The sequence below is a fragment of the Vicugna pacos genome, chromosome 7, assembly GCF_048564905.1.
Source record: "Vicugna pacos chromosome 7, VicPac4, whole genome shotgun sequence".
Classification (NCBI taxonomy): Eukaryota; Metazoa; Chordata; class Mammalia; order Artiodactyla; family Camelidae; genus Vicugna; species Vicugna pacos.
The window spans coordinates 5,165,499-5,188,541 of NC_132993.1; the positions used below are offsets into that span (position 1 = coordinate 5,165,499).

Genomic DNA, 23,043 nt, shown 5'->3' on the forward strand with positions numbered 1-23,043 from the left:
GCCCTGAAGACAGATATGACCTCAGCCAGCCTGGTTGGGCAGCCCATGAATACTGGGCTCTGGGCTGAAGAGTCAATTTGGAGGATCCAGGATGCCTTCTGGCCTCCACTCTGACAAAAGAGTAGGCCTGGGTGGGGTCCACCTGAGCTCCCCAGAGGCTGCATGCATCTCAAAAGTGCTCTGACAAGCTCCAGCTGACGGTGGTTTCCGGAGTGACAGGAGCTCTGGCTGCCCGCGGGGGACTGGGAGGATCTTGCTGCTGCCCAAACCTCTAGGGGCCAGCAAATCCCCCAAACCCGCCCCTGTCGACCCCTCAGCAATTTGTGGGCACTGGGACCAGACAACTGAGCCCCGCACGTGGGTCCGCAGCGCAGAGGGCGGGGACTGAGCACCGCGCCGGACTACAAGTCCCACAATGTTCCGGGCGGCGGCGGAGGTGGCGACGAGGAAGGGGGGGTGTCTTCAGGTGTCTGCGACCTCCGCGCCTCCCGCCCGGAAGTGCCCCAGGGTCCGCTATGGAGCTGGCTGAGCCAGGCGGTGAGTCCCTGCTCCTTGACCGCGCCCACCCCGATGTCCCCCCCAGCTGGCCCCCGCTGGCCCCGCCCCGGGATCGCCGTTGCTCTTCGCCGCTCGGGGGTTGCGGGGCGGGAAGATGGGATGGGTGATGGAGGATGGAGTTGGGGAGAGCGAAGACTTCGGATTCCCGGGCGAGATGTGGGGTCTTGCTGCAGGCTGGGTTTGGATAGGCCCCCAGAGGAGGCTTGGGGTCGGGCCACCTTGGGGTGGGGTTTGAGTGGACCAGGATGGGCCGAGTTGAGCGAGGGGTGGCAACCTTCGGAGGCTCTAGTTTGCCAAAGGGCACAGTTTGACGTTTGATGTGGGGAAGCCTTGAGAATCAGACCTGTGCCGCGGGTTGGGGTTTGGGTAAATGGTAACGGGGCAAGATGAGAGCGCACGCGTGTCTGTGTGTCTGTGTATGTATGTATGCACAGAGACCTTTTTCCTTCCTCCTTGGAGGAACTTTTGCGACGGAGGAGTAGATAAGCTTTGGATGAAATAGACGGAGTGGGTAAACTTTGGGGTGAACTAAACGGGAAGAATAGGTAAGCTTTGGGGTGAAGTTTGTTGGGGGTTGAAACTAGGAGAGAGGTTGCTTAGAAGGTGAAAGCCCTGACCTCGGAATAGGATTTGGGTGAATTAAGGAGCTGGTTAAAGACCTAGAGCTCAGGTTATAAAAAATTAGGACTTGGGATCTGGTCATGGGAAGGGGCATACGATGCAAGTTTGGGGCGACTAGGAGTCAGAGCAGTCTGTGCGCCAGGGTGGAGCTTAGGTAAGCATGCCGGGGAATTAGTACTTCCGGAGAGTTGTAGTGGGGTGGGTTCAGGAGCCCCCTGAAGTTGGGAGGGCTCTTAGCTGGTGAGCCAGTCCCTCATGAGTTCTTTGTGCCTCTCCAGCTCGGTAGCGCAGCGGGCAAGGCAGGTGCCATGGCCCTGATTGAAGGGGTAGGTGATGAGGTGACCATTCTTTTCGCGGTGCTTGCCTGCCTTCTGGTGCTGGCTCTCGCCTGGGTCTCAACGCACACTGCCGAGGGCTCCGATTCACTGCCTCAGCCGTCGGGGGCCCCAACACCAACACAGCCCAGCGAAGCCATGGCGGTCACCGACAGCATCAGAGGGGAGGCCCCAGGAGCTGAGACCCCCAGCCTGAGACACAGAAGTCAGGCTGCACAGCCAGAGCCTGGCATGGGTCTCCCAGCAACACCGCCACCCCAAGACTCGCCCCAGGAGCCCCTAGTGCTACGGCTGAAATTCCTCAACGATTCAGAGCAGGTGGCCAGGGCCTGGCCCCACGACACCATTGGCTCCCTGAAAAGGTAAGCTGGGAAGAGGACAGGAACGAAAGGCCAAACAGTAGGGTGGGAATGATCACAGACCGGCAAGGGCCACCAGAGATATCTGAGCCTGCCCTCTCATCTTATAGATGAGGAACTGAGGTCCCCAAATCACACACTGTATTGTTTCCCTGAAGCAGGAGGGGCCCCCTTGGAGGCCCTGACCTGGGTGGTAGGTGGAGGACAGAGATGGGAGGGGCAGTTGTTCTGGGCAAGAGGCCAGGATTGCTTGAGGCCTGCTCTATTACCCAGGTCCCTCTCTCCTCAGGACCCAGTTTCCCGGCCGGGAACAGCATGTGCGACTCATCTACCAAGGGCAGCTGCTAGGAGACGACACCCAGACCCTGGGCAGCCTTCACCTCCCCCCCAACTGTGTTCTCCACTGCCACGTGTCCACACGGGTGGGCCCCCCACACCCACCCTGCCCACCGGGGTCAGAGCCAGGCCCCTCCGGGCTGGAAGTAGGCAGCCTGCTGCTGCCCCTGCTGCTCCTGCTGCTACTGCTGCTCTGGTACTGCCAGATCCAGTATCGGCCCTTCTTTCCCCTGACGGCCACTCTGGGTCTGGCCGGCTTCACCCTGCTCCTCAGTCTCCTCGCCTTTGCCATGTACCGCCCGTAGTGCCTCCACGGGCTCTTGGCAGCGTTGCTGGCCCCTCCGGACCTTGCTCCCCACGACATGGTGGGAGCTGCTGTCTGCCCAGGCCTGCCTCTCCGACCTGCCTCTTCCCACTACCCTGGAGCCCAGCTCTGCGTCGCAGAGCACTCGAGGAGCCAGCGGAGACCCCTCCCTGTGACCTCCATGGCTCTGGGCCACCTGCCAGGGCTGCAGGCCCTCAGCCCCCATTGACAGTTGGCTCCCCCGGGTCAGACAGTTGCTGTCGCTGCCTTGGGCCTGGGCAGAGTCGGGCCACGCCCCTGGGCCCTTCTTAGTGTTCTGCCTGAGGACCCAGCCACCTCTAGTCCCTGATAGCTCCTTGGGCTGATTTAGGGACCCAAAGACTGTGAGGGGCTGGAGAAAGGGAGTGGGGGATGGGGGTTGGGGGGTGGTCCTCTGGAACACGTGCAGATTAAATAACTGTGAAGTTTTCACTCTTGGTGTGTGTCTGAGTGTGTTGGCCCGTGAGGGCGGGGAGCTCTTGCCCACTGGGAGAGGAATGAAGGGTGCAGACCAGGCACTTCACCCCGCCCAACCTTCCCAGGCCTGCCACTGACTTCCCCTCCTTTTCGCCCCAGCCTCAGCGCCTAGCTCTTTGGCCCCGCCCAGGTCCCGCCCCCATCTCCGCCCCCGACCCTGCCCCGGCGCCGCTCGCGCAGCTTCCCGGAAGCAGGGGGCGGGGCGCGCGGGGCTTGACGGGAGCCACGTCTTGCTGGCTGAGGACTCTGCCGCGATTGGTGTCTAGGCGGCGATCCGGGGGCTGCTGGGAAGATGGCGGACTCGGTGGCCTGCCGATGAGGAGGCCGCGGGGGGAGCCCGGCTCCCGGGCCCCGAGACCGACTGAGGGAGCAACCTACGCGGGGCCTGGGGAGCCATGTAGGGGTGGTGCCTGCGGGGTGGGCTGCGGGAGGGCGGCGGGAGTTGGTGTTGGCGACGGTGACCACGGTCTCCTGGCATCCCCGGGTGGGTGTGGGGGCCTCTGACACTGCCGACTCCGCGCCGTTGCAAAGCTGCGCCCAAGGGCGCCCTCCGAATTGGGCGCCGTGTCCTCGTTTCACGGGCGAGGCGGCTTGGGCAGAGAGACGAAGCCACTTGTCCAAGGTCACGCAGCTGGTAAGTGGGAGCACCCAGCATGGAACCCAGGACCGTCCGGTTACGGAGCCCGCGTTCCACTCCCCGTGCCGCCGCCGCCTCCTGCGGGAGGGGGAGGTGGTCGGGAGGGCGTATCGTCGGGGCGAGCTGGGCTTCAGGCTGGGCGCGACCACTAACCAGACTCGTGACCTCGGGCTTAACTTAAACCCTTCGCCTCTCTGGGCCTTGGTTTTTCCACCTGTGAAATCGAGGTAGTGCCACTCCTGCCTACCTCTTCATAGGCGTGTAAGGAGGATCAGAGAAGATAATGCATGTGGAATTGCTTTGTAAATATCCCTGCGCTGAGAAGACTGAAGGATTACTATTGCTATTTCAAAGGATGGAAGGAGGCAGAGAGGGGCGGGTTGGGATGAGGACCAGAGTAGTCACAAAGGGTTACTCTGATCCCAGGCCCCACTGGATGGGAAGTGAGGTGAGGAGCATATAGCTGGTCTTTCTCCCTTTTGGAGAAAACCTCACCCCCTTTTCTGGGCCACCCCTCAGGGTCTCCATCACCCAACTCCATGCTTCGAGTCCTGCTCTCTGCCCAGGCCTCCAGTGCTCGGCTGTCTGGCCTGCTGCTGCTCCCACCAGTACAGCCCTGCTGTCTGGGGCCCAGCAAGTGGGGGGACCGGCCTCCTGGAGGAGGCCCCCATGCAGGCCCTGTGCAGGGGCTGCAGCGGCTTCTGGAACAGGCGAGGAGCCCTGGGGAGCTGCTGCGCTGGCTGGGCCAGAACCCTACCAAGGTGCGCGCCCACCACTACCCTGTGGCACTTCGTCGTCTGGGCCAGCTCTTGGGGTCTCAGCCACGGCCCCCTCCTGTGGAGCAGGCCACACTGCAGGACTTGAGTCAGCTCATCATCCGAAACTGCCCCTCCTTTGACATTCACACCATCCACGTGTGTCTGCATCTTGCAGTCTTACTTGGTGAGGAGGGTGTATGGGGGTGGGTGTTAGTGGACAAAGAGAATAGTGGGGGACCCGAGATCACTGACAGATCAAAGCCCACCTCCCAGGCTTTTCCAGAAACGGCACATACCCTGACACACTTGTTGCTGCTCCCCCATGTTCACTGCAGACATCATGAGTCAAGCAGCATTCATTGCAGCTTAGCTAGGTTGCCACCCTGTATCCCTTCTAATACAGTGCTCTAGGAAGCCACTGCAATTTGTCACCATTGGCAAGAGAGGAGAACTTATTTGCCTTCCTTGTATAAGGCCTTCCCCACTGACCTTTCCGATACCTTAGTTCACATGGTATTTCACATTTCTCTGGTATTCACACATTTCCTATAGCAAACCTTCCAGCTCAAAAAACAGATTAGAAAGGTTGGGAATTCACTAACTAAACTCCAGGACTGGAGCAGAGCAGAGCAACTCCTTGTTACGCAGACTGCCTCCTTTGACCCTCTCCCTCTCAGGCTTCCCTTCAGATGGGGCCCTGGTATGTGCCCTGGAGCAGGAGCGAAGGTTCCGCCTCCCTCCGAAGCCACCTCCCCCTCTGCAACCTGTCCTTCGTGGTGGGCAAACGTTGGAAGCTGCTCTGAGCTGCCCCCATTTCCTGCGGCATCCGCAGCAGCACCTCATCCGCAGCCTGGCAGGTGCTGGAGGGGGTTAAAGGTGGGAGGGCGGGAGGGGAGCTGAGGACACAGGTGGTACTGTCTGGGCCAAGGGCCCAGTGTGATAAGCTGTTCTTCACAGAGGCCAGGCCAGAGGAACTGACTCCCCATGTGATGGTGCTCCTGGCCCAGCACCTGGCCCGCCACCGGTTGCGGGAACCCCGTCTCCTGGAAGCCATTGCCCACTTCCTGGTGGTCCAGGAAGCCCAGCTCAATAGCAAGGTGGGATTACTTTCCACCTTCCCAATCTCCCCTCCTAGTCATCCTTGGATACCCACTAGCCCCCAACCAGCTTGATTGGCTGCTTCTTCCTGCAGCAGACAAGCTAGCTAGGCTCTCTGCTCTGTCCCCTAGGGGTTCCATCTTGGCTCACGCTCTCCTTGACTTGTCCAACTCCCCAGCCCAGATGCCCGGTTCTCAACAGTTCCCCAAGCACTCTTAGCACACTGTCTTAGCTTCACTGATCCCACTTTTCTAAGTGTTCAGGGCCAGATCTCACAGCGATGTCTCCTCTGCTTGTTTGGCAACTAATCCCTTGGGGCTCAAGCACTGCTTATGCTGTCGAACCTTTGGTGTGTGTCGAATAGAGGGATTGTTCTGCCTGTACAGGGACATTATAAGCTTACAGGCCAAGCCTCCCTGAGGTTCACCTTGTAAAGAATGTTGACCATTTCCTGCTGGGTGGTGGGCTGCTCTTGTTCTGCAGGTGGTACAGAAGTTGGTCCTACCCTTTGGGCGGCTGAACTACTTGCCTCTGGAACAGCAGTTTATGCCCTGCCTTGAGAGGATCCTGGCTCGGGAAGCAGGGGTGGCCCCCCTGGCAACTGTCAACATCTTGATGTCACTGTGCCAGCTGCGGTGCCTGCCCTTCCGAGCCTTGCACTTTGTCTTCTCCCCAGGTTTCATCAGCCACGTCAGTGGTGCGCAAACGGGAGGGCTGGCTGGGTCCCGGAGGGCCAGTGGGCAGGGGAAAGCAGGGTGGGGGTCTGCGGCCCAGTAAGCCTCGGTCCTGCTCTCCCGCAGGCACCCCCCATGCCCTGATTGTGCGGCGCTACCTCTCCCTGCTAGACACGGCCGTGGAGCTGGAGCTCCCAGGATACCGGGGTCCCCGCCTTCCCCGAAGGCAGCAAGTGCCCATATTCCCCCAGCCTCTCATCACCGACCGTGCCCGCTGCAAGTACAGGTGGATGGGGCAGCTTGGGGGAGGGAAGGGAAGGGGACTGGTCCACAAGAAGCACAGAGTAGCAAAGCCTGGGGGACCGGCACTTGTCCGTGCTGATGCCCTCTCAGCAGTCATAAAGAGAGCGAAGCAGTGAAGGTGTTTCCCAGGGGTGCAGAACTAGCTGGGACCTGGCTCGAAAAGTGTTTGGGGGCCTTCCTGATACCGGTGTTCCTCTCCTTCTCAGTCACAAGGATATAGTGGCAGAGGGACTGCGCCAGCTCCTGGGGGAGGAGAAGTATCGGCAGGACCTGACCGTGCCTCCAGGCTACTGCACAGGTGAGCTCCAGATGGGCTAGTGGCTCCCCAGAACACAGAGCCTCGTCTGCTAAAAACCAGTGGCTCTTTCTCTCCCTGCCCTGCAGACTTCCTGCTGTGTGTCAGCAGCTCTGGTGCTGTGCTTCCTGTGAGAACCCAGGACCCCTTCCTACCATATCCTCCCAGGTCCTGTCCCCACACAACCCGTGACCCTGCCCAAAGGTAAGGGGAGAGGATGGGAGAGCCTCAGCTGCCTGGGTGCACAACGACTCTGAGCCGCAGTCGCTTCCTCTCTAGAGTGGTGCTGATGCTGCGGGAACGCTGGCATTACTGCAGGGACGGCAGAGTGCTGCTGGGCTCCCGGGCCCTGCGGGAGCGGCACCTGGGTCTGATGGGCTACCAGCTCCTGCCGGTGAGGGCCTCGCCCATCCCCTCCCCTCACCTCGGGACACTTCGTGTGCATCCTCACTGTCCCCCACCCCCCCGCAGGCCCTAAGGATAACCTGTTGTTCTCTCCCCCTGCAGCTACCCTTCGAGGAACTGGAGTCACAGAGAGGTCTGCCCCAGCTCAAGAGCTACCTGAGGCAGAAGCTCCAGGCCTTGGGCCTCCGCTGGGGGCCTGAAGGGGGTTGAGGGGGTAGACACAGGGTTCAGGATGGCCCCCCTATGGGGGGTGGACAATTTGCACTTTGGCTCCTTCTGTTTTGATTTGTCATTAAAGCCCCTTTCCTTCCCCACTGCACTTCTCCTTTCTGGGATAGAGTGGGCTGCGTTTCCCCACCTCTTTTCCATTCATGCCTGGACAACACACACGCTCACGTACAGACAGAAGGCCAAGGACAGGTGGGGGCCGAAGCACTTTACTGCGAGGGGTGGGGAGGGGGACTTTAAATTATTCACTTAAATAAAAATGAGGAGGGAGGAGGATGAGGAGAGCACCCCCAGCCCGTTCCCTCTGTCCGTCCGCTCCTCAGCTGTCCGTCCAGGTAGCAGCTACACGGGCATGGGCATCTCATTGTACTCGTCCACACCCTCCCGCTCATCGAACACCGGCTCCGCCTCATTAGCATCCAGCTGTGTGGGGGGAGGACAGAGGATGGTTGACACTGACCGTGAACTCTTGGCAAGGACCGTGGAGGGGGCCTGCGGGGCTGGGGAGGAACGGTGGGAGGCCTTACGCATTTCATCTCTCGCTCGGTGAAGATCCGGGTGAGCACTACCATGCGGAGTGGCACCGTGAGGATGAGGATGAAGGGGAAGGCCAGGGAGGCAGCTGTGGACATGACAGCCCAGAGCAGGGCCAGGCAGAGCAGCTGCAGGGCCGTGAACAGGTGCATTCGGAGGGTCCGAACCTGGGAGTGGGGGCAGGGCGAGATAGGTGAGCCCAGGCTTCTCCCCAGCCTCCAAGGACCCTGGTCCCCAGAGGGCCACCTGGGCCTGCCAAAGGATGGATAAGCCCTCTCCCCTCCACAGGGGAGGGGACAGAAGTGCCTTCTTGGTGCTTCCCAGGGCCAGGTCTGCACAGACTGAACAGTTGCTGGCCAAAGCGAGTAGCTGGGGGGCTGGAGGGTGACCAGCACAGACCAGGAGAGGGCAGAGGCCCGGGGCCCTTCCGAGCCAGCTCTCACCTTCTTGACATAGGTGACGTCTGGGTGGTGTTTGGGTGGCATGAGCAACAGGTGCAGCCGCTCATAGAACTGGATCCCATTGAGGGAGGTAACTCCCATGTACAGGAAAATACCAAAGAGCACAGCCAGGGGGATCTGCCTGAGCAGATCCCCGATGACCAAGGAGAGGCCTGGGGGAGGAGGAAGAGGAACAGTTGGCCAGGGGCTCCCCACCCCCAGTGGCCTGGAGACCCCTCTTGGAAGGGTAGGGACAAGAGGTGAGCATACCCACGAGCACGGCAACCAGCAGCCCCGTCACCCGCTGCTCCTTGACCTCCTGGATCTTGGGCTTATCCCCCGGTGCCACAGCCTTACTCATGACAGTGAGCGCATTGGCATGCGTGACAGAGCGGACAGTGGCAGCAGCCAACCAGGGCAAGCCGAAGAGGGCACAGATGCCGCCCATGGCCACGATGAGCAGCAGGTCCAGGTGGAAGCCGGAGCCCTTCTGCAGCATTCGCTCCTTCTTAGAGATGATCAGCCTGAGCGAGGACAGGCACTCACTGAGCCCAACAACTTACTCGTCTTTTCAGACACCAGTCACCAGCCAGTCACCTTCGTCTCTTTTTGGAACCTGGCGGTCCCTGCCCATTCCGTCAGGATGGGAGTTCCATCATGGAGCTGAGTCTTATCTGAGTGGCCCTCCCCACACTCTAGGACAGCTACCAGCCTGACCTGTGCCTATCTGAGCAAACATCAGTGGGATTTTCTGCTGCCTACAAAGTAAATTCCCAACCGCTCCACACACAAGGTCGTGCCTGTCTGCACAGCACACCCTCTGCTAGGACAACTCACGTGGTGATCTGCGTCTCCATGAAGATGAGGATGAAGACCAGGATGGCAGGCAGCAGGCTGGCAACCATCATCCACACGGGGAAGGAGCTGTTCTCCCCCAGGGGGTTGATGACCCAGCCTCGCTTCTCTGGGGCTGTCACGGAGACTCCGCTGGGCACGCTCAGCTTCTGCAGAGCAGAGGGTGGGGCCAGAGGCCGGTGAACCTTGGAGGGGGTGCCCTGAGCTGCACTGGGAGGGCATGCTGTGGGAAAGGCCTGGTGTCTGCACAGTTTAGAGGCAGCTCGGGAGTCGGGGGCCTAGAGGGGAATGTCGAGTCCTGCCCCAGGCAACACCTCACTGCTGCATGTGCTCCACCGTACCTGGGTGTAGGTGTCCTCAATACTGTAATCCACAAGCACCATGATGAGGATTGCGATGGGCACCCCGAAGTCCCCAATCACTCGCCGTACCTGTGGGCAAGCACCACACTCAGAGGCCCTACATCTCGCTCCAGCCCTGACTCTGAATCACCTCTCTTCCCACCCCTAGCTCCTGCCTCCCTCCAGCCCACACACCCGGCCAGGGAAGAACCGGCTGTTCTTGAACTTGCGCAGGAAGAAGGCGATGAAGAAGGTGCCAGCCATGAGCACCAGCGACAGCAGGGCCGTGTTGGGCTGGCCCCGAGGCCTCCCCTGCCCAGACGGCCTGGCTGAGCTCCCATTCCCCGGCCCCAGTGTGGCTTCTGCCCTGGCCCAAGTGATGTTCTCGCCACTGTCTGCCTCGGAGCTATTAGAGACTGAACAGCCGTGGAGAGGGTGTTCCTGGAAGATCTGGGGAGAGGACAAAGGATTCCATCAGCTAAACTGGCAACATTTCTGGGACTCAGCTGTACACTGAGCGGGACAGGTGGGGTGTTGGGGCCGGACTGCCCTCAAGGAGTTTGTCTTATTGATTGATCAAGGTGACCAGATGTGAGCATAGGACAACTGGGCATTAAGAGAGATGCTGGTCTAATTCGGGAAGGCAGCTAGGAACATGGCTCCAGCCCAGCTTGGAAGAGCAGCATGTGGAGTGTGGCAGGCCACGAGGCCACACTTCTGATCCTGACACACAGACATGAGTCTGATGCCCAGACTGTGACCGTGTTTGTCATCTTGGGGACCTTCCCGTTGGACATTCTGGGTCATTTGCCAGTTTGACAAAAGCGTAAGTTTTCTTTGTTGTTAAAAATATATGAGTTTTTAAGACTGACCTGAAGCCCTGGTGTGTACATTGGTGACGGGGAGGGTGGGCGTGGTGGGCAGGAGGCAGGACCAGCCCACGCCCTGGCTGTGGGTTCTGGGCTGCAGCCCAAGGGGGCTCTGAGGGCAGCCTGGCCTCACGCTTGGAGGAGAGAACAGAAAGGGGCAGGACACCCCTGGCTCCCTCTAGGTCCCAAAGGCTCGCGCCTCCCAGCCCAGTTATCATCAGGGCCTGCCCACCTTAACCAGCTTGTAGAAGGTCTCGTAGATGAAGATGAGGGAGATGAGGAAGGCAAAGATCTCCTGGGTGAAACGGGAGACAAAGCGCACCAGGAAGCTCCCCTCCAGGGCCACCATGAGCAAGGCCAGGAGCACCAGCCAGAAGCCAATCCACACCCGGCCCACCAGGTACTCCAGGTTGTTGCTGCTGCAGAACTGGGGGAGAGGGAGTGGGGAAGGGCACAGTCAGGTTCAGAGCCTGGGGGCTAACATGGTGGGAGTGGGTAGAGTGTTGAGGGAAGAGGAAGGGCAGGTGAGCTGGGCCAGAAGAGCCATCCCAAGTGGCCCGTGGACCCTCACCGAGAAGAAGGCCTCCTCGAAGACCAGCAGGGGCCCCGAGAAGCCGACTACCAGCAGCGGCTGGGCCCCCAGCAGGCAGAAGACCACGCCCTGGAGTGCCGTGGACATGATCAGCTCCGACACCCCAATCAGGTCATGCGTCTTCTCTCCTAGGGTGGCAGGAACCAGTTTAGGGGCTGGCGGCTGGGGCCCTGTGTGCTCCCCACCCCCACCCGAAGCCGCTCCTTACCCAGCAGTCCCCCGAAGGTGATGGCAGGAGAAAGGGCCGCAAAGTAGATGAAGATGACGGCGGCCAGGCACTGGGGGTCGAGTGCATCTCGGAAGTCACTCAGGTAGTGGGGGTAGCGGCGCCGCACATCTCGAATTAGGCCCCCAAAAGGCCGGCCTGTCCGCCGAAGGGGATCATCTTCCACTGCATCTGCCGCCTCTACCATCTGCAGGAGCGCTGCAACCCAGGCCTCCATCAGGGCACCTGCTGCAGCCCTCTTCCCGCCACCGAGCTCTTCTCTGCACACAACAGACCACTCTCGGCCCAACCCCCTCCAGCCCCAACCCAGACAGCCCAGCCCTGGGCCCCAGCCTGCACTGGCCCGTACCCTTATCTTGGGCTGACTTGGGCTCTAGCCCAGGCCCCGTGGGCAACAGCCGGCCCTGCTCCTCTCGCTTCTTGAGCATCTGGCGCTGGAAGTGAGCAACGGATCGCAGCAGTTCCTCGCCCTGCACTTCCGAGGGCGGCAGCACCACACTGCAGTCCAGGAAGGCGTTGATGGCCGTCAGCAGGTCCTCCCGCTCGTCTGCCAGGTAAGCTGCCTCGTGGAATTGCTGCCAAAGAGGGACCAGGACTGGTGAGGACGCAAGATGAGGGCTGAGGGTCCTGGAGCAAGGCTGGGCAAGATAGGTGGGGGGCATCCCAGCTCTGGGGCACAGGGCCTAGCCCAGGGGTGGCTGACCTTGTCGGACATGAGGGTGGAGATGGAGCGGCCGATCTCGTGGTAGTCCATGTTGGCGCTGCTTGGGCCCAGCAGCAGGAAGAGGAAGCGCACGGGCACTGGCACCTCCAGCACTGCATCCAGCTCCACTGCCTCCCGCAGCCGCACAAAGGCCATGGTGGGGCGGGAGAGGAACTCCACGCAGCCTAGGGGTGTGGAGCCGTCATGGGCAAGGGCAGAGCACAGGTCACCTCCCAGGCCCTAGCCCAGTAGAGCAGCACGGAGGCAGGCCTGGCCGCCGGGACCCCTGCCCCCGACACTCGCCACACATACCCACGAGGACCACCGTAGCCTCAGCATTCTCAGGGATCTTCTCCAGAAGCTTCAGCTCATGCTTGGACTTGGAGCGAGTGATACCTGCCGGAGGAGCTGGAGGAGGCAGCTCGCGCTGGGGACACAGGAGAACAGAGCTCAGCCTGCCCGCCCTCCCCTGCAAGTTCCTGCCCGGCTTGCTTGTGGCCCTGCAGCCGCTGTGGTGGCTGGACCTACCCAGGCGGGGCCACTTTCTCCCCTCACCTCTCGATCCACCTCCAGCCGGGTCTCGGGAACACATCCGATGAGAGGCTCCGTGACATGGGGGTCGCTCTCAGCTCCCTGGCCGTGATGGTGTCCCAGCAGGGAGCCCAGGGAGCCGGCAGAGATGTTGCGGGGGAAGGAGAAGTCCTTCTCATCACTTGGGTGGCTGGTGGGGCAGGAGGCAGGGAGGTGAGGAGGCCTGACAGCCAGGGCTAGGGACAGGTAGGCAGGGTGCAGCGGGTAGGGCCTCACCTGTGTTTCAGTAGCAGAGCCCTCAGCACGTTGGCTCTGTCCTCGGCCTTGATCTGGTCAGAGATGACCATCTGCTCCACCACCTGGTGAGCCACGCCAGGCAGGGTCTGCTGATCCAGGTCCAAGAGCACAGCCCCTAGGAAAAGGACAATGAGGGGCCCTCATCCCCGGGCAAGAAACAAGGTTGAAGACAGAGTGGAGGCAGAGCCAGGGACCAGGGGCAGCCAAGTAAGCGCGGTCCAGGCGGGGGAGCACCGGCCCAGAAATCGGTGAGCAGGGCCCAGCTCTGCCTTGAGGCCCAGGTCCCACTGCCTCTCTGACTCATTCCTGCTGACCTCCCACCCCCCCCCAGAATGTTGGGTTCAGCAGAGGCCATGGAATCCCAGCGGTCAGAGAGGCCACCCAGGCCAGACCCTGCCCAGATGCCCCTTCCAGGAAGCATGCAGCAGGAAGTGCCCCAGGCCACCCACTTGGACTAGACTCTCAGAAAGTTCCTCCTGTGAGCAAGTTGCATGCATGCTGCCTCCATGGACGTCCACTCTAGGGTCCTAGCTCTGCCCTCTGGAGCACAATGCGGCCGGCCTGCAGCCTTGTCCATGTGGCTGCCCTTGAGCTCTCTGCAGATATTTCCCTCGACCCTGGGCTCCTCAATGTCCCCAAGTCCAGCAGCTGCTCAAGGACAGTTTCTAGACCTCTCCACAATGTCACTGCTCTGAGCTACCATTTCATATAGAAATGAATGTCCTTTCAAAAGTCTCCAGGTCACTTTTCTGTCAAGGTCAGTTTGCAGGAATACAGAACTAAAGGACAAACAGAACCAAAGGCCCCTGAGCAGCCAAAACTGAGATCGCAAAGCCTGGCGATCAAGCACGTGCACTCTGGCACCTTACCTGAAGCCCTCAAGCCTCACTCAGAGCCTATTTACTCCTAGTTTGGAAACAATGCTAACAGCAGGTTTCTTAGTCCTCAGCTGCTTAGAAACAGACCTGCTGACAGCCACTGGGAATGATTCCCCAGCATGAAGGAGGAAACAAACAAAGAGCAGCAGAAACATCCGACACAGAGCTCAAGAATCCTTTATCTGTGCCCATGCAGTAGAGTTTACACACCCCTACGGGTTAGGTCACACTCCCCAGAATCTCTAGAGTTTCAGAAAGCATTTGGTCAAAACTGTTAAGCAATGTTGTAGCATCCAAAACATACCAGCTTCAGTGATCTGACAATATCACTTAGAGAAGCTGCTTGCTGAAGATGCCAGACAAGAGAGTAGGGTCAGTCCTGCCCTGCAGTCACCCAACGACAGAGCCCGAGGAACGGCAGGCATCGTGAGAAGTGACATCACGACAGGAGATGCTCCCTCCTGGGCTCTGGTGACATTACACACCTTGCTGCTCAAGACAAATTTGGGACCATTTGGTCCTCGGAGAACGGGTTCAGGAAAGGGAATCCGTGGGGCAGGGATGGGCAAGGGAGGAGGGCAGGACAGGTTACCATGGGCCAGGGTCCGACGGAGCTCCAGGAGGCTGCGGAAGGACAGGGAGGCCACGTGGGGCTTCCCCCAGCGCTCTGTCTCCTCCTCCACGTCCTCCTCAAATTTGATCCAGCGCGCTGTCTCCCGCCACTGAGGCTCCTGGTTTTTGTCCAGCAGCAACTCATTCAGTTCCACAAACACCTTGGGGCGGGATGAGAGGGCATAGCAGGATGGAGCTTGTAACCCCGGAGGGCCCGGGGCATAGGCACAGAGCCCGGTGAGTTACTAACCAACCTGAGACACTCGCTCGTCTGAGATCACCCACCTCAAAGGGCTGTAATGGGGATTAAAAACACACAAAACGTTTACGACGGTACGTGACTCACAGTGAGTGTTTGATGAATGTTCACTACACACACACACACACTCTGGGATTTTGTGGGGATCCATTTATATGCACTCAAGAAATAGCAAACCTAACTGAGAGTGACAGAAGAGCTGTTACCTTGGAGGATGCTGACCAGGCAGTGGCCCGAAGGAACTTTCTGAGGGTAGGAAGTGTTTTATGTCTAGGTAGAGTTGGCCAGGTATTTACATGTGCAAAGCGTCCCGGAGCTGCACACTTAACCCGAGTGAATTTTACTGTCTGTTCAACCACAATAAAAAGGTTAAAACAAAAATTCCACTAGAAGGGTAAGAGTTCAGGACCAGGGCCCTGGAGTCTAAGATGGGCAATGTCACTAAGTAACTGGGTGGCCTTGGCCAGTCACTGCCCCTGATTTATGGCTGATGCCATCTGGGCCGTCATCTTCACAGGTTGTGGGGAGATCAGATGAGCGCAGAGGTGACTGGATTCTGAAAAATGAAGTGCGATGCTCCACAAAGGCGCCTCTGCCCAAACAGTCCTCAAACCCCTCACTGCCAGCTGCCGGAAGACAGCCGTGATAGAGAATTCAACACGGCTAAGATATGAACCAGAACGGCCACACTCAGCAGCACCGTAAGAACTTTGGGGACAGACAGTTCCTAGACTCACTGTAGCAAACGTTTCATGATACACATAAATGCTAAATCGCTATGTTGTACACCTGAGACTAACAATACTGGGCATCAACTATCTTTCAATGAAAAAAATCAACACTGTCGAAGACGTGCACGTTGCACTCTTGTGTAGTGTACAAGCTTCATGACTGTCTATGGCAACCCTGGGGCTTGAGATTACTGCTGGTCCAAGGGGTGGGCTGTGGAGAGAAGAGGGATAGGAAGAGAATAGAAGAGCGTGAGGCGGAGAAATCACCTCATGGGGCTTGTGGGGGGCCCGGGGCCGGGCCCGAGGTGTGGGGCCTGGCTCTCGCCCTTCCCGGACACTCTGCCCAGATGCTTTGGCATTCTTCCGCACCAAGTGTCGCCGGACCCCAGGAACATCCTCAAAACGGTGACCTGTGCGGGGTGGAGGAACAGAATCAAAAGCGCCCCTTTCTCTTACCCCCACCTCTGTACCCACCCGCTCCAGGCTTGGCCAGGGCCCAGCACTCACTCTTCATGAGGTCAAGGTCCGCTGTGGCCAGTGTCTGGGCCTCGCTCTCATCCGTCGGGACCCGGGGCAGCAGGGCCTGCTCAGCCCCGGTCATGCTTCCGATGCGCCTCCTCTCCTGCAGGTTGTAGCTGCGGTGTCCAGGCTGCGCTTTGGTCAGGGGGCGCCCCGAGGCACCTCCGTCATCACCTCCGGCTGTGCCACCAGCTGCCGCCACCACCTCTTCCACCAGGGCTCTGGACAGACAAAGCAGCCGTGAGCCTGAGAGGGCTGGCCTCTCCCCCTCGGCCAGGAGCCACGCAGGAGGGACCCAGGAAGGGGACTCCACTGGATCCTAGCCCTCCTCACTTCCCACTCTCAGTAGGTAGGTATGGATGTGAAAGAGTGAGGATTCTGGAAGCAGACTGCAGTGTTTAAATCCAGCTCTACCCTTTACTGGCTGGGCCACCCAAGCAACCTCACAAGCCACTCGGAACATAAATTCAGCAGCAAAATGGAGCTGAGGCCAGCCTTCTGGGGTGTGGGGAGAGGCGAAGTCCAGAAAAGGACACAGAGCAGGGCTTGCCCCCCCTCCCAGGCATACCCCTAACAATGGACTTGAGGTTCACAGAGTCCCATGTTTCTAACCAAATGTAGTAAAGAACATGGAAATGGGCCTTTGAAACCGCAGACCCCTCCCCACGTCACACACACCCTTACAGATTCCGACTTCTGTCCCGTCCCCCAAACTAGGATGCCTCCTTTCTCTGCCATTGCCAATGGGTCCCTGTCCTGGCCACATCATTCTAAATCCTTCTCCTGGCATCTGGCGCCTCCCACAGCTCTAAGCCATGTCCCCTGCCCACTGCCAGTCCTTCCCCTGCCAGCCTTTCTCTGCCTACACCCACCTTCTGTGCTCTTGGTTCTGCTCACACCCCTGCCCACAAAGTTGACCCACTTTTCCAGTGCCGTGCTCTGAGGCTCCCCTACTCCCTCCTAGCCATCCAGCCGCCCACAGGTCTGTGCCCCCAGTGCAGATGGCTAGCGTGGACCCAGCTCCATCCACAGTGCCTGTCCCCCAGCAAGTCTGTGCCACCCTAGAGGGACAACATGCCCTTCACTTCCCCAAGCTCTTCACACTGCCTGGCACCTAGAAAACAACAGGGAGGTGACAGTAGTGACCTTGAGGCCTAGTTCAAAGTGACTTCCTCCAGGAAGCTTTTATTAGCCAAAATCCCCAAACTCCAATCACCTGCTGGTACCCACACCATACCATGCCAGGTTGTGTGGCACAGTAACTTGTTTGGATGCCATTTCATGAAGTGACAACCAGGGTGGACTGGCAGCTCCCCCAGAGCAAGAAGGGATCTCACACTCTTGGGGCCCTAGGAGGTGCTTGGAGATCACCACGCCAGTCCCTGATCCAGCGTTTGACGCTGCTCAACCTGAAGCCATGGGCAGGGGGATGGTGGGGGTGGGAAGAAGCAGCTTAAACTGCACATTTGTTCTGTGCCAGGCTAAACCATACTTCAACTTTCATTCCCACCACTCTTTAATCCTGACTATCACCTTATGAGAAAGATTCTATTAGTCTTGGTTTATAGATGAGGAAACCGGGGCTCAGAGACACTGTTACTTGCCCAAAAAGCTACTGACTGGCAGGACTGGGATTTGATCCCCAGTCTGATGATCTCGAGGCTCATGCTTTTTTTCCCACCTCACCTCACTGATGCCAGCAGGGGAGGTCTCTGTTTGGGGACACTTACCCAGTCTGGGCCCCTTTGGTGGCCTGGGGAGCTGCCTCCTGGTGGGGCAGTGGTGGAGGAGGAGATGGACTGGTTGCTTCTGCCTTCCGGTCAGCACCTTCATCCTCCTGGAGAAAGAACTAGAACAGGGACCCGTGTGAGCAGGTGATGCCACGCCAGGGACCCTGCCGATATCCTCAGGAGCCCTGCCCCCGTTCACCTGCACTGAAGAAGGTGTGGAGGCAGGGGATGGCTGGGTGAGCGCCCGGGCCCCCTCAGCCTCACTGGCCTCATCCTCCTCTTCCTCGCCCTCCTCAATGGTAGGGGTCTCCCCAGTCGGGGAGGCTCCAGGGCGCCTGCGAGGCTTCCGTCCTGGCCCCTGGGGCGTCTTTCGGCGCCGGGTATCCGGAGGCAGGTGGGTGGACAGTGGGTGATGGATGTGGTGGGAGGACTGGCGGTGGTCTGCAGGGAGGAGGAGACCTGGCTGCCGGCAGGTACAGCTTCCCTCCCCAGCTATCTAACCCCAGCCCCTCCCACCAGGCCCCTAGCTCAATCCCTACCGGGCACTCAAGCCAGAGCACCCCGCCGCCTCTCCCGCTTGCCCCTGCCTCCCTGAGCCCCTCACATTCAAAGTCTTCCTCCCCATAGCTTCGGCCTGGCTCCTCCCCTCCTCGAGACCCAGCCTCCTGGAGGATCTCCTCAAACCGCTCCACGCCAAGGGTGCGGTGAAGTTCGTCTTCTTCCTGCTCAGGGAAGCCAGGCGTCACAGGGCCCAAGCTCTCTGGCTCTGGCTGTGAGGAAGAAATGTGATGAGAACACAAGAGGGATTGTTCCTCAAAACCCCACCTTGCCTCACAGTAGGCTTCTGGTATCCCCCAGTGCCTTCCCCTCCAATGCCAGGGACCCAGACTCTCCCCAACAGCCTGTCGCCTCAGATGCAGGGGACTCAGCACCCAGCCCCAGCAGCCTGTGCCCTCAGTTCTGGGCTATCTGGACCCTGGCTGTGCCATTTCCAGTCAGTTCCAGGGCAGGTGGAAAGGGTCTGCCCTGGAAGCCTCAGCAGAGACCCTTTGTGCCCACCCCCAAGGCCAGGTGTGTGACCTGGGCAGTTCACACAGCTGACAGTGAACATGACTCCTCAGCTGGGAGACAACTAATGAGCCTGAACAGTTAACTTCCAGAAGTGCTGGAGCTAACTGAGATGGACTTGGTCTGAATCAAACTGGAGCCCAGCTCCTAGACAGGGATGTAGCGCTTCGTCTTATCAGGAGAGGCCCCCCGCTGGAAGCAGGGGCACCCCACCGGCCCCTCCCCCATGGAGTGCGGGCCCTCAGCCACTGCCTAGCCCCGCCCCGCCCCACCCCCACTGCCCCACCTGAGTCATACTGCAGGAGCCGGTGGCGGGACTGCGGTGGCGCTTTGGAGAGCTCAGCCTAGCTAAGCGGCCAGCCGCCTAGCCTGTGACCTTGATCCAGCCCGGCCACCCACCCCTTGCCGGTCTCAGCTCCAGGCACCGCCAATATTTGCTCAAGAGCTTCTGGACTCGAAGGGCATCGAGATCTTCAAGGGCAGGGGTACTAGCGCAAGGAAGGGCAAGGGGAGGTGGGCTGGGAAGAGGGGCGGGCCTTAGGGAGATACCAAGGTGGGGGCAGGAGCAGCTGGGGGTGGGGTGGCAGAGATACTGGACGCAAGGAGATGCAGGAGTCGGGGCGTGCTTCTCCCCAGTCCACCTCCACAGCTCTAGCCCAGCTCCCCCCAAGCGCTGGGCCCCACTCTCACCAGAATTAGCCCGCAGGAGGAAGGCGGCGGCAGGCGGCTGAAACAAGCGAGCGCGGAGGGAGCCAGCCCGGGGTGGGGGAGGGGGGTCGCGAACCCCTCGCACCTGAGGCCTCAGAAGGAAGTCCATGGCCGGCAGGGGTGAACTCGGGGGAGGGGGGAGGGGACTGGCCGGCGCCCCTTCCCGGTCACGTGCCCCGTTGGGCCAAAGTGACCAATAACAGGCTGATTATGGCACTCGGGGTTAATCATTATCCTTCCCAGGAAAATCGGGAGGGGGCCACGTGGGGCGCTGGCCACGTGGGGGCCAGGAGGGGCGGGCCTGGGTAGCACGTGGGGCCGGGGGTTGGGGCGGTCTGCCCAGAAACTCCGTGCAGCCGACTGCCCCTGCCTCTAAGACCCAGTTGGTGGGAGGGGGTGATGTCCCTAGGTTAGAGACCCAGGGTTCCCAAAGTTCCTCCTTTGCAGAGGCTGAACAACCGCCCGGGTCTTCAGGAAATAGGGCCTCAACTCCTTCCCAAGGACTGGAAGCTGCCTGACACTCCACCAATTCCTGTCCCAGACCCGGTGTGCTATGCAAGGCCCGAATAGGGATGGCAGTGTCCCTCCCAAGTCCATCACCAGCTTCCCTCCCAGGTCTCTGTATACACACATACACAAGCACATACACACATGCATACCCCTGTTTGATGCAGACCCTCACCCTTGGCCAGAGCACCGGTGGAAAGGGATGGGAGGGTGGCCCAGCCAGCTGGCAATACTCACAGTGCAGAAGGAATCTGCGCCCGAGGTGGGGCGCCGGGGGGCGCTGCTCATGGCCAAACCTTAGCCCTTCTCGCTGTAGCTGTGGCTTTCAGGGCAACAAGGCGGCGGCATAACCTGGGCGGGGGAGAGGACCAATCACCGAGTGAGAGAGGGGTCAGGCCAGTGGAGGCACCCTGACATTGTACAGCCCTTCGAGCCCAGGCCCAGACCAGGGGAGGGCAGGGCACCAGAGCTTCTCAGAAGCCTGCTGGCTGCAAGGGGTCTCCTGGCTGCGCACGATCCTCCTGGACCAGAAAGGGTCTTCGAGTGACCCTTGGTGGGGGGGCAAAAAAGTTACTTAAAGGGAGAAAAGAGAAGACCAAAGAGAAACAAAGGGCAAGACTGAGGCACAGGAGGCCACAAAGGGCCAAAGGAGGAAGGAGAGTGATGGGGGGAGAGAACAGGGGGTGGGAGAGGCTGGTGGGAAAAAAGGCAGAAAGCAGTCAAGGCCCAGACCCAAAAAAGCAGCAGAGATCAGGGAGGGGACAACAGAGGAAGGAGGGAAGACAGGCAAGCCAGAAACAGGAGCGGTAGCGGTGGTGGAGTTGTGGCACAGCACACTGAGGAGGGCTGAGACCGGAGAGGGGTGTGCTGGGGGGAGTGACACACCCTGTGGAGCAAGGAGGGGAAAGAGCCCGAAATGGCAAGCAAGGGGGCAGGTGTCATGTGCCCCCTCCCCTGGTGAAAGCCCGGCCCCAAGGTGAGGGGGAGGAGGCTCCCTGGGGGAGGGACAGGAGCCCAACTCCACTCACTCAGTGGGAGGGAGGAAGGGAGGACGGCACAGGCAGGGCAGAGCTTTATAATGGGGGAGGGGCACGTGACGACGGGGAGGAGGGTGGGCACAGAGACACTGAAATTCTGCCCCTCAGGGGCTGTTCCAATCCCTCCCCTCCCTGAGCCTGGGGCCAGGAAAATCTGAGTGACAGGGCTGATGCCCTCCTGACTGTGACTGTAGGGGCATCTGGGAAGGACACTGTCTATGCGGGGAGGAGGGCAGAAAGGTTGTGGTTAGGGACCTGACTAGAGCCAGTTGGGGTACCTATTCCTCGTGGGGGGAGCGCAGAGGGCACCCAAGACTCTGTGATTCCAAAAGTACTGAAGTTCTCCAGTGTGTTGTTGGGGGGGTCAGGGTTACTGGATTTAGGGTTAACTCAGGGATAAAACAGGTCAGTGTAGGGTCAAACAATGTAGGTCTAGGGGGTCAGCCCAGGGTGGGGAGCCTGGAGAGACACATTCCTGGCAGGCATTGCAACTCAGCTGACCGCTCTCCTAACCTCCCCCTAGCAGGCCTTCAGCCAGGGCACTGGGGGAGGAAACCTGGTCTGGGAAGGAGTGTCCTGAGTACCTGCAAGTGCCCCACTCCCACCTCCAGGCTGTGCCCTCAATGTGCTCCTCCATCCTCCCCTCCTCCCTTTACCTCCGCACACCCTCCCCCTCCCCCACGGTCCCAGAACACAAAGCAGCTTCTGTCCAGAGCATCGGGTGCCGATAATCCGGGGTGGGGGCACATTCCGGGGACCAGCCCCGACCGGCCCGGAGGATTAGCATCTATACCCCTGCCCAAGGGATTAGCACTCTGGACCCCCACATGGGCATTAACGGCCCCCAAGTGAATTTGCACATTCCACAGTTCCTCGAAGTGGGGCTGGCGGTGGGGGGGGGGGCAAAGGGGAGGAGGGTAAAATGGATTCTGGATTGCAGATAGCGCCGCCCCCACACCCAGCACAGAGCGCTCCCCACCCAGACAAGCCAGCCCCCCAGGAGTTAGGTCGAACTCTCCAGGCTCGTCTTTCCCATCCCCACCCAGCTGCTCCCTCCTCTGCCTGACCCCTTGTCCTGACCCGACCCGCCACCCCCCTTCCCGGCTCCGCCTCCCAACCTCTAGATCGAGGGGAAGAGGCTCGGGGCAACCCCCTAGGCAGGGCGCCCCCAACGAGCGAAGGACAGAGTAGGGGGTCGCAGGGGACAGATGTCGTCTGGAGCTCGCCCAGGAGTTGGGAGGGCCGGCGCGCCTCACTGAAACTACCCCCTCCTGGTGGCAGGGGGCGCGGCACCCTCGCTTTAGGGAATTCTAAGAGGACCCCAGATCCCGCTTGCGATCATTAATCACTTCGCTCGCCTCCCCATCCTTCTCCCCAAGATCTCGCTTCTCCGCGCCCCAGTCTCCGCCCTTTCCTGCACTTCCACTCCCTCCCCGCTCCGAGTCCCAAGTTCCCCCCTTTCCTTCCCCCTCCCTTCCTCCCTCCGCGGCCCTGGCCCTCCCCTGCCGCCACCTCTCCGCTTACCCGCTTCCTCTGGACTTCGTACTCTCGGGGTCTCCGGGTCTCTCCCTCTTCTCTGGCGCCCTCGCGCGCTCCCGACGACTCCCCCGTGCCCACCTTGGGGCGCGCCCCCGCCGCTCCCAACTTCTCCCAACTCAACTTTCCCCCGCGCCGCGGGCAGGCCAGCCCCCTGCGTGCGCGCCCCCCGGCGCACCGTGCGCGGCCCCGTCGCCGCGGGTAGGGAGGCGGGGAGCGGGGGCCGAGACCCGGGGGCGGAGGCGCGCTTCCAGGCACTGCCCGGCTCCCGGAGCCCAGCGCCGAGGAGGCGGCCCCCCCCAGTCCCTCGCCGCGGTCCCGCGAGGCTTCCCCGCACGGGGCTCGGGCGCCCTGGGGAGGCAGTCTCTTGGGCCCATTATACACCTCTGGGCGGAAAGGGGCCCGCCTCACACTGAGGATCCCAGGCAGGAAAACGGAGGCACAAAGATGATCAGGAAATTAGGGGCGGAGGAAGTTGAAATATAAATGCATCGGGGTCAAGATTCTCTCTCGCCCACCCGCGGCTTTCGCCTCCACCCCCGGTATCTCCAGCGCCTCCAAAACCCTGTCTTTGCCAGGAGGACAGTAGAGGGGGGCGATAAGGGTGATGGCGGCTGGAGGCTGGATGCCCATTACTCTGGGC

At 60.4% G+C, this 23,043-nt stretch overlaps 3 protein-coding genes across 11 annotated transcripts; 2 read left to right on the forward strand and 1 right to left on the reverse strand.

The window, feature by feature from the left end:
- Nucleotides 1-404: 404 nt before the first annotated feature.
- Nucleotides 405-2,984, forward strand: TMUB1 (transmembrane and ubiquitin like domain containing 1). 2 transcript variants are annotated; one of them, XM_006211306.3, is made up of 3 exons: nt 405-537; nt 1,458-1,876; nt 2,163-2,984. In XM_006211306.3, exons 2-3 carry the CDS (start codon nt 1,488-1,490, stop codon nt 2,512-2,514), a joined length of 741 nt encoding a protein of 246 aa, XP_006211368.3. In that variant the 5' UTR covers nt 405-537; nt 1,458-1,487; the 3' UTR covers nt 2,515-2,984. The 2 variants fall into 2 exon arrangements, with proteins under 2 accessions (XP_006211368.3, XP_072821460.1); XM_072965359.1 differs by lacking the exon at nt 405-537 and adding an exon at nt 628-1,333.
- Nucleotides 2,985-3,219: 235 nt separating this feature from the next.
- FASTK (Fas activated serine/threonine kinase) lies at nt 3,220-7,513 on the forward strand. 7 transcript variants are annotated; one of them, XM_006211308.4, is made up of 10 exons: nt 3,220-3,426; nt 4,186-4,608; nt 5,102-5,281; nt 5,382-5,521; nt 6,006-6,219; nt 6,323-6,482; nt 6,706-6,797; nt 6,884-6,998; nt 7,074-7,188; nt 7,302-7,513. In XM_006211308.4, exons 1-10 carry the CDS (start codon nt 3,345-3,347, stop codon nt 7,407-7,409), a joined length of 1,629 nt encoding a protein of 542 aa, XP_006211370.1. In that variant the 5' UTR covers nt 3,220-3,344; the 3' UTR covers nt 7,410-7,513. The 7 variants fall into 7 exon arrangements, with proteins under 7 accessions (XP_006211370.1, XP_072820276.1, XP_072820277.1 ...); XM_072964175.1 differs by having other exon boundaries at nt 3,243-3,426; nt 7,059-7,188; XM_072964176.1 differs by having other exon boundaries at nt 3,243-3,426; nt 6,368-6,482; nt 7,059-7,188.
- A 107-nt stretch (nt 7,514-7,620) lies between these two features.
- On the reverse strand, nt 7,621-22,573 carry SLC4A2 (solute carrier family 4 member 2). Of its 2 annotated transcripts, none has more exons than XM_072964174.1 (23): nt 22,389-22,573; nt 20,065-20,178; nt 18,149-18,266; nt 17,744-17,985; nt 17,545-17,663; nt 15,803-16,035; nt 15,563-15,705; nt 14,286-14,466; nt 12,795-12,930; nt 12,543-12,708; nt 12,300-12,414; nt 11,988-12,172; nt 11,634-11,859; nt 11,267-11,482; nt 11,038-11,186; nt 10,699-10,893; nt 9,793-10,047; nt 9,598-9,687; nt 9,239-9,405; nt 8,672-8,925; nt 8,405-8,574; nt 7,955-8,128; nt 7,621-7,850 (listed from the first exon to the last, which is right to left on the reverse strand). In XM_072964174.1, the coding sequence occupies exons 2-23, from the start codon at nt 20,113-20,115 to the stop codon at nt 7,770-7,772; spliced, it is 3,666 nt and encodes a 1,221-aa protein (XP_072820275.1). In that variant the 5' UTR covers nt 20,116-20,178; nt 22,389-22,573; the 3' UTR covers nt 7,621-7,769. The 2 variants fall into 2 exon arrangements, with proteins under 2 accessions (XP_072820275.1, XP_072820274.1); XM_072964173.1 differs by having other exon boundaries at nt 18,149-18,314.
- Nucleotides 22,574-23,043: the final 470 nt, after the last annotated feature.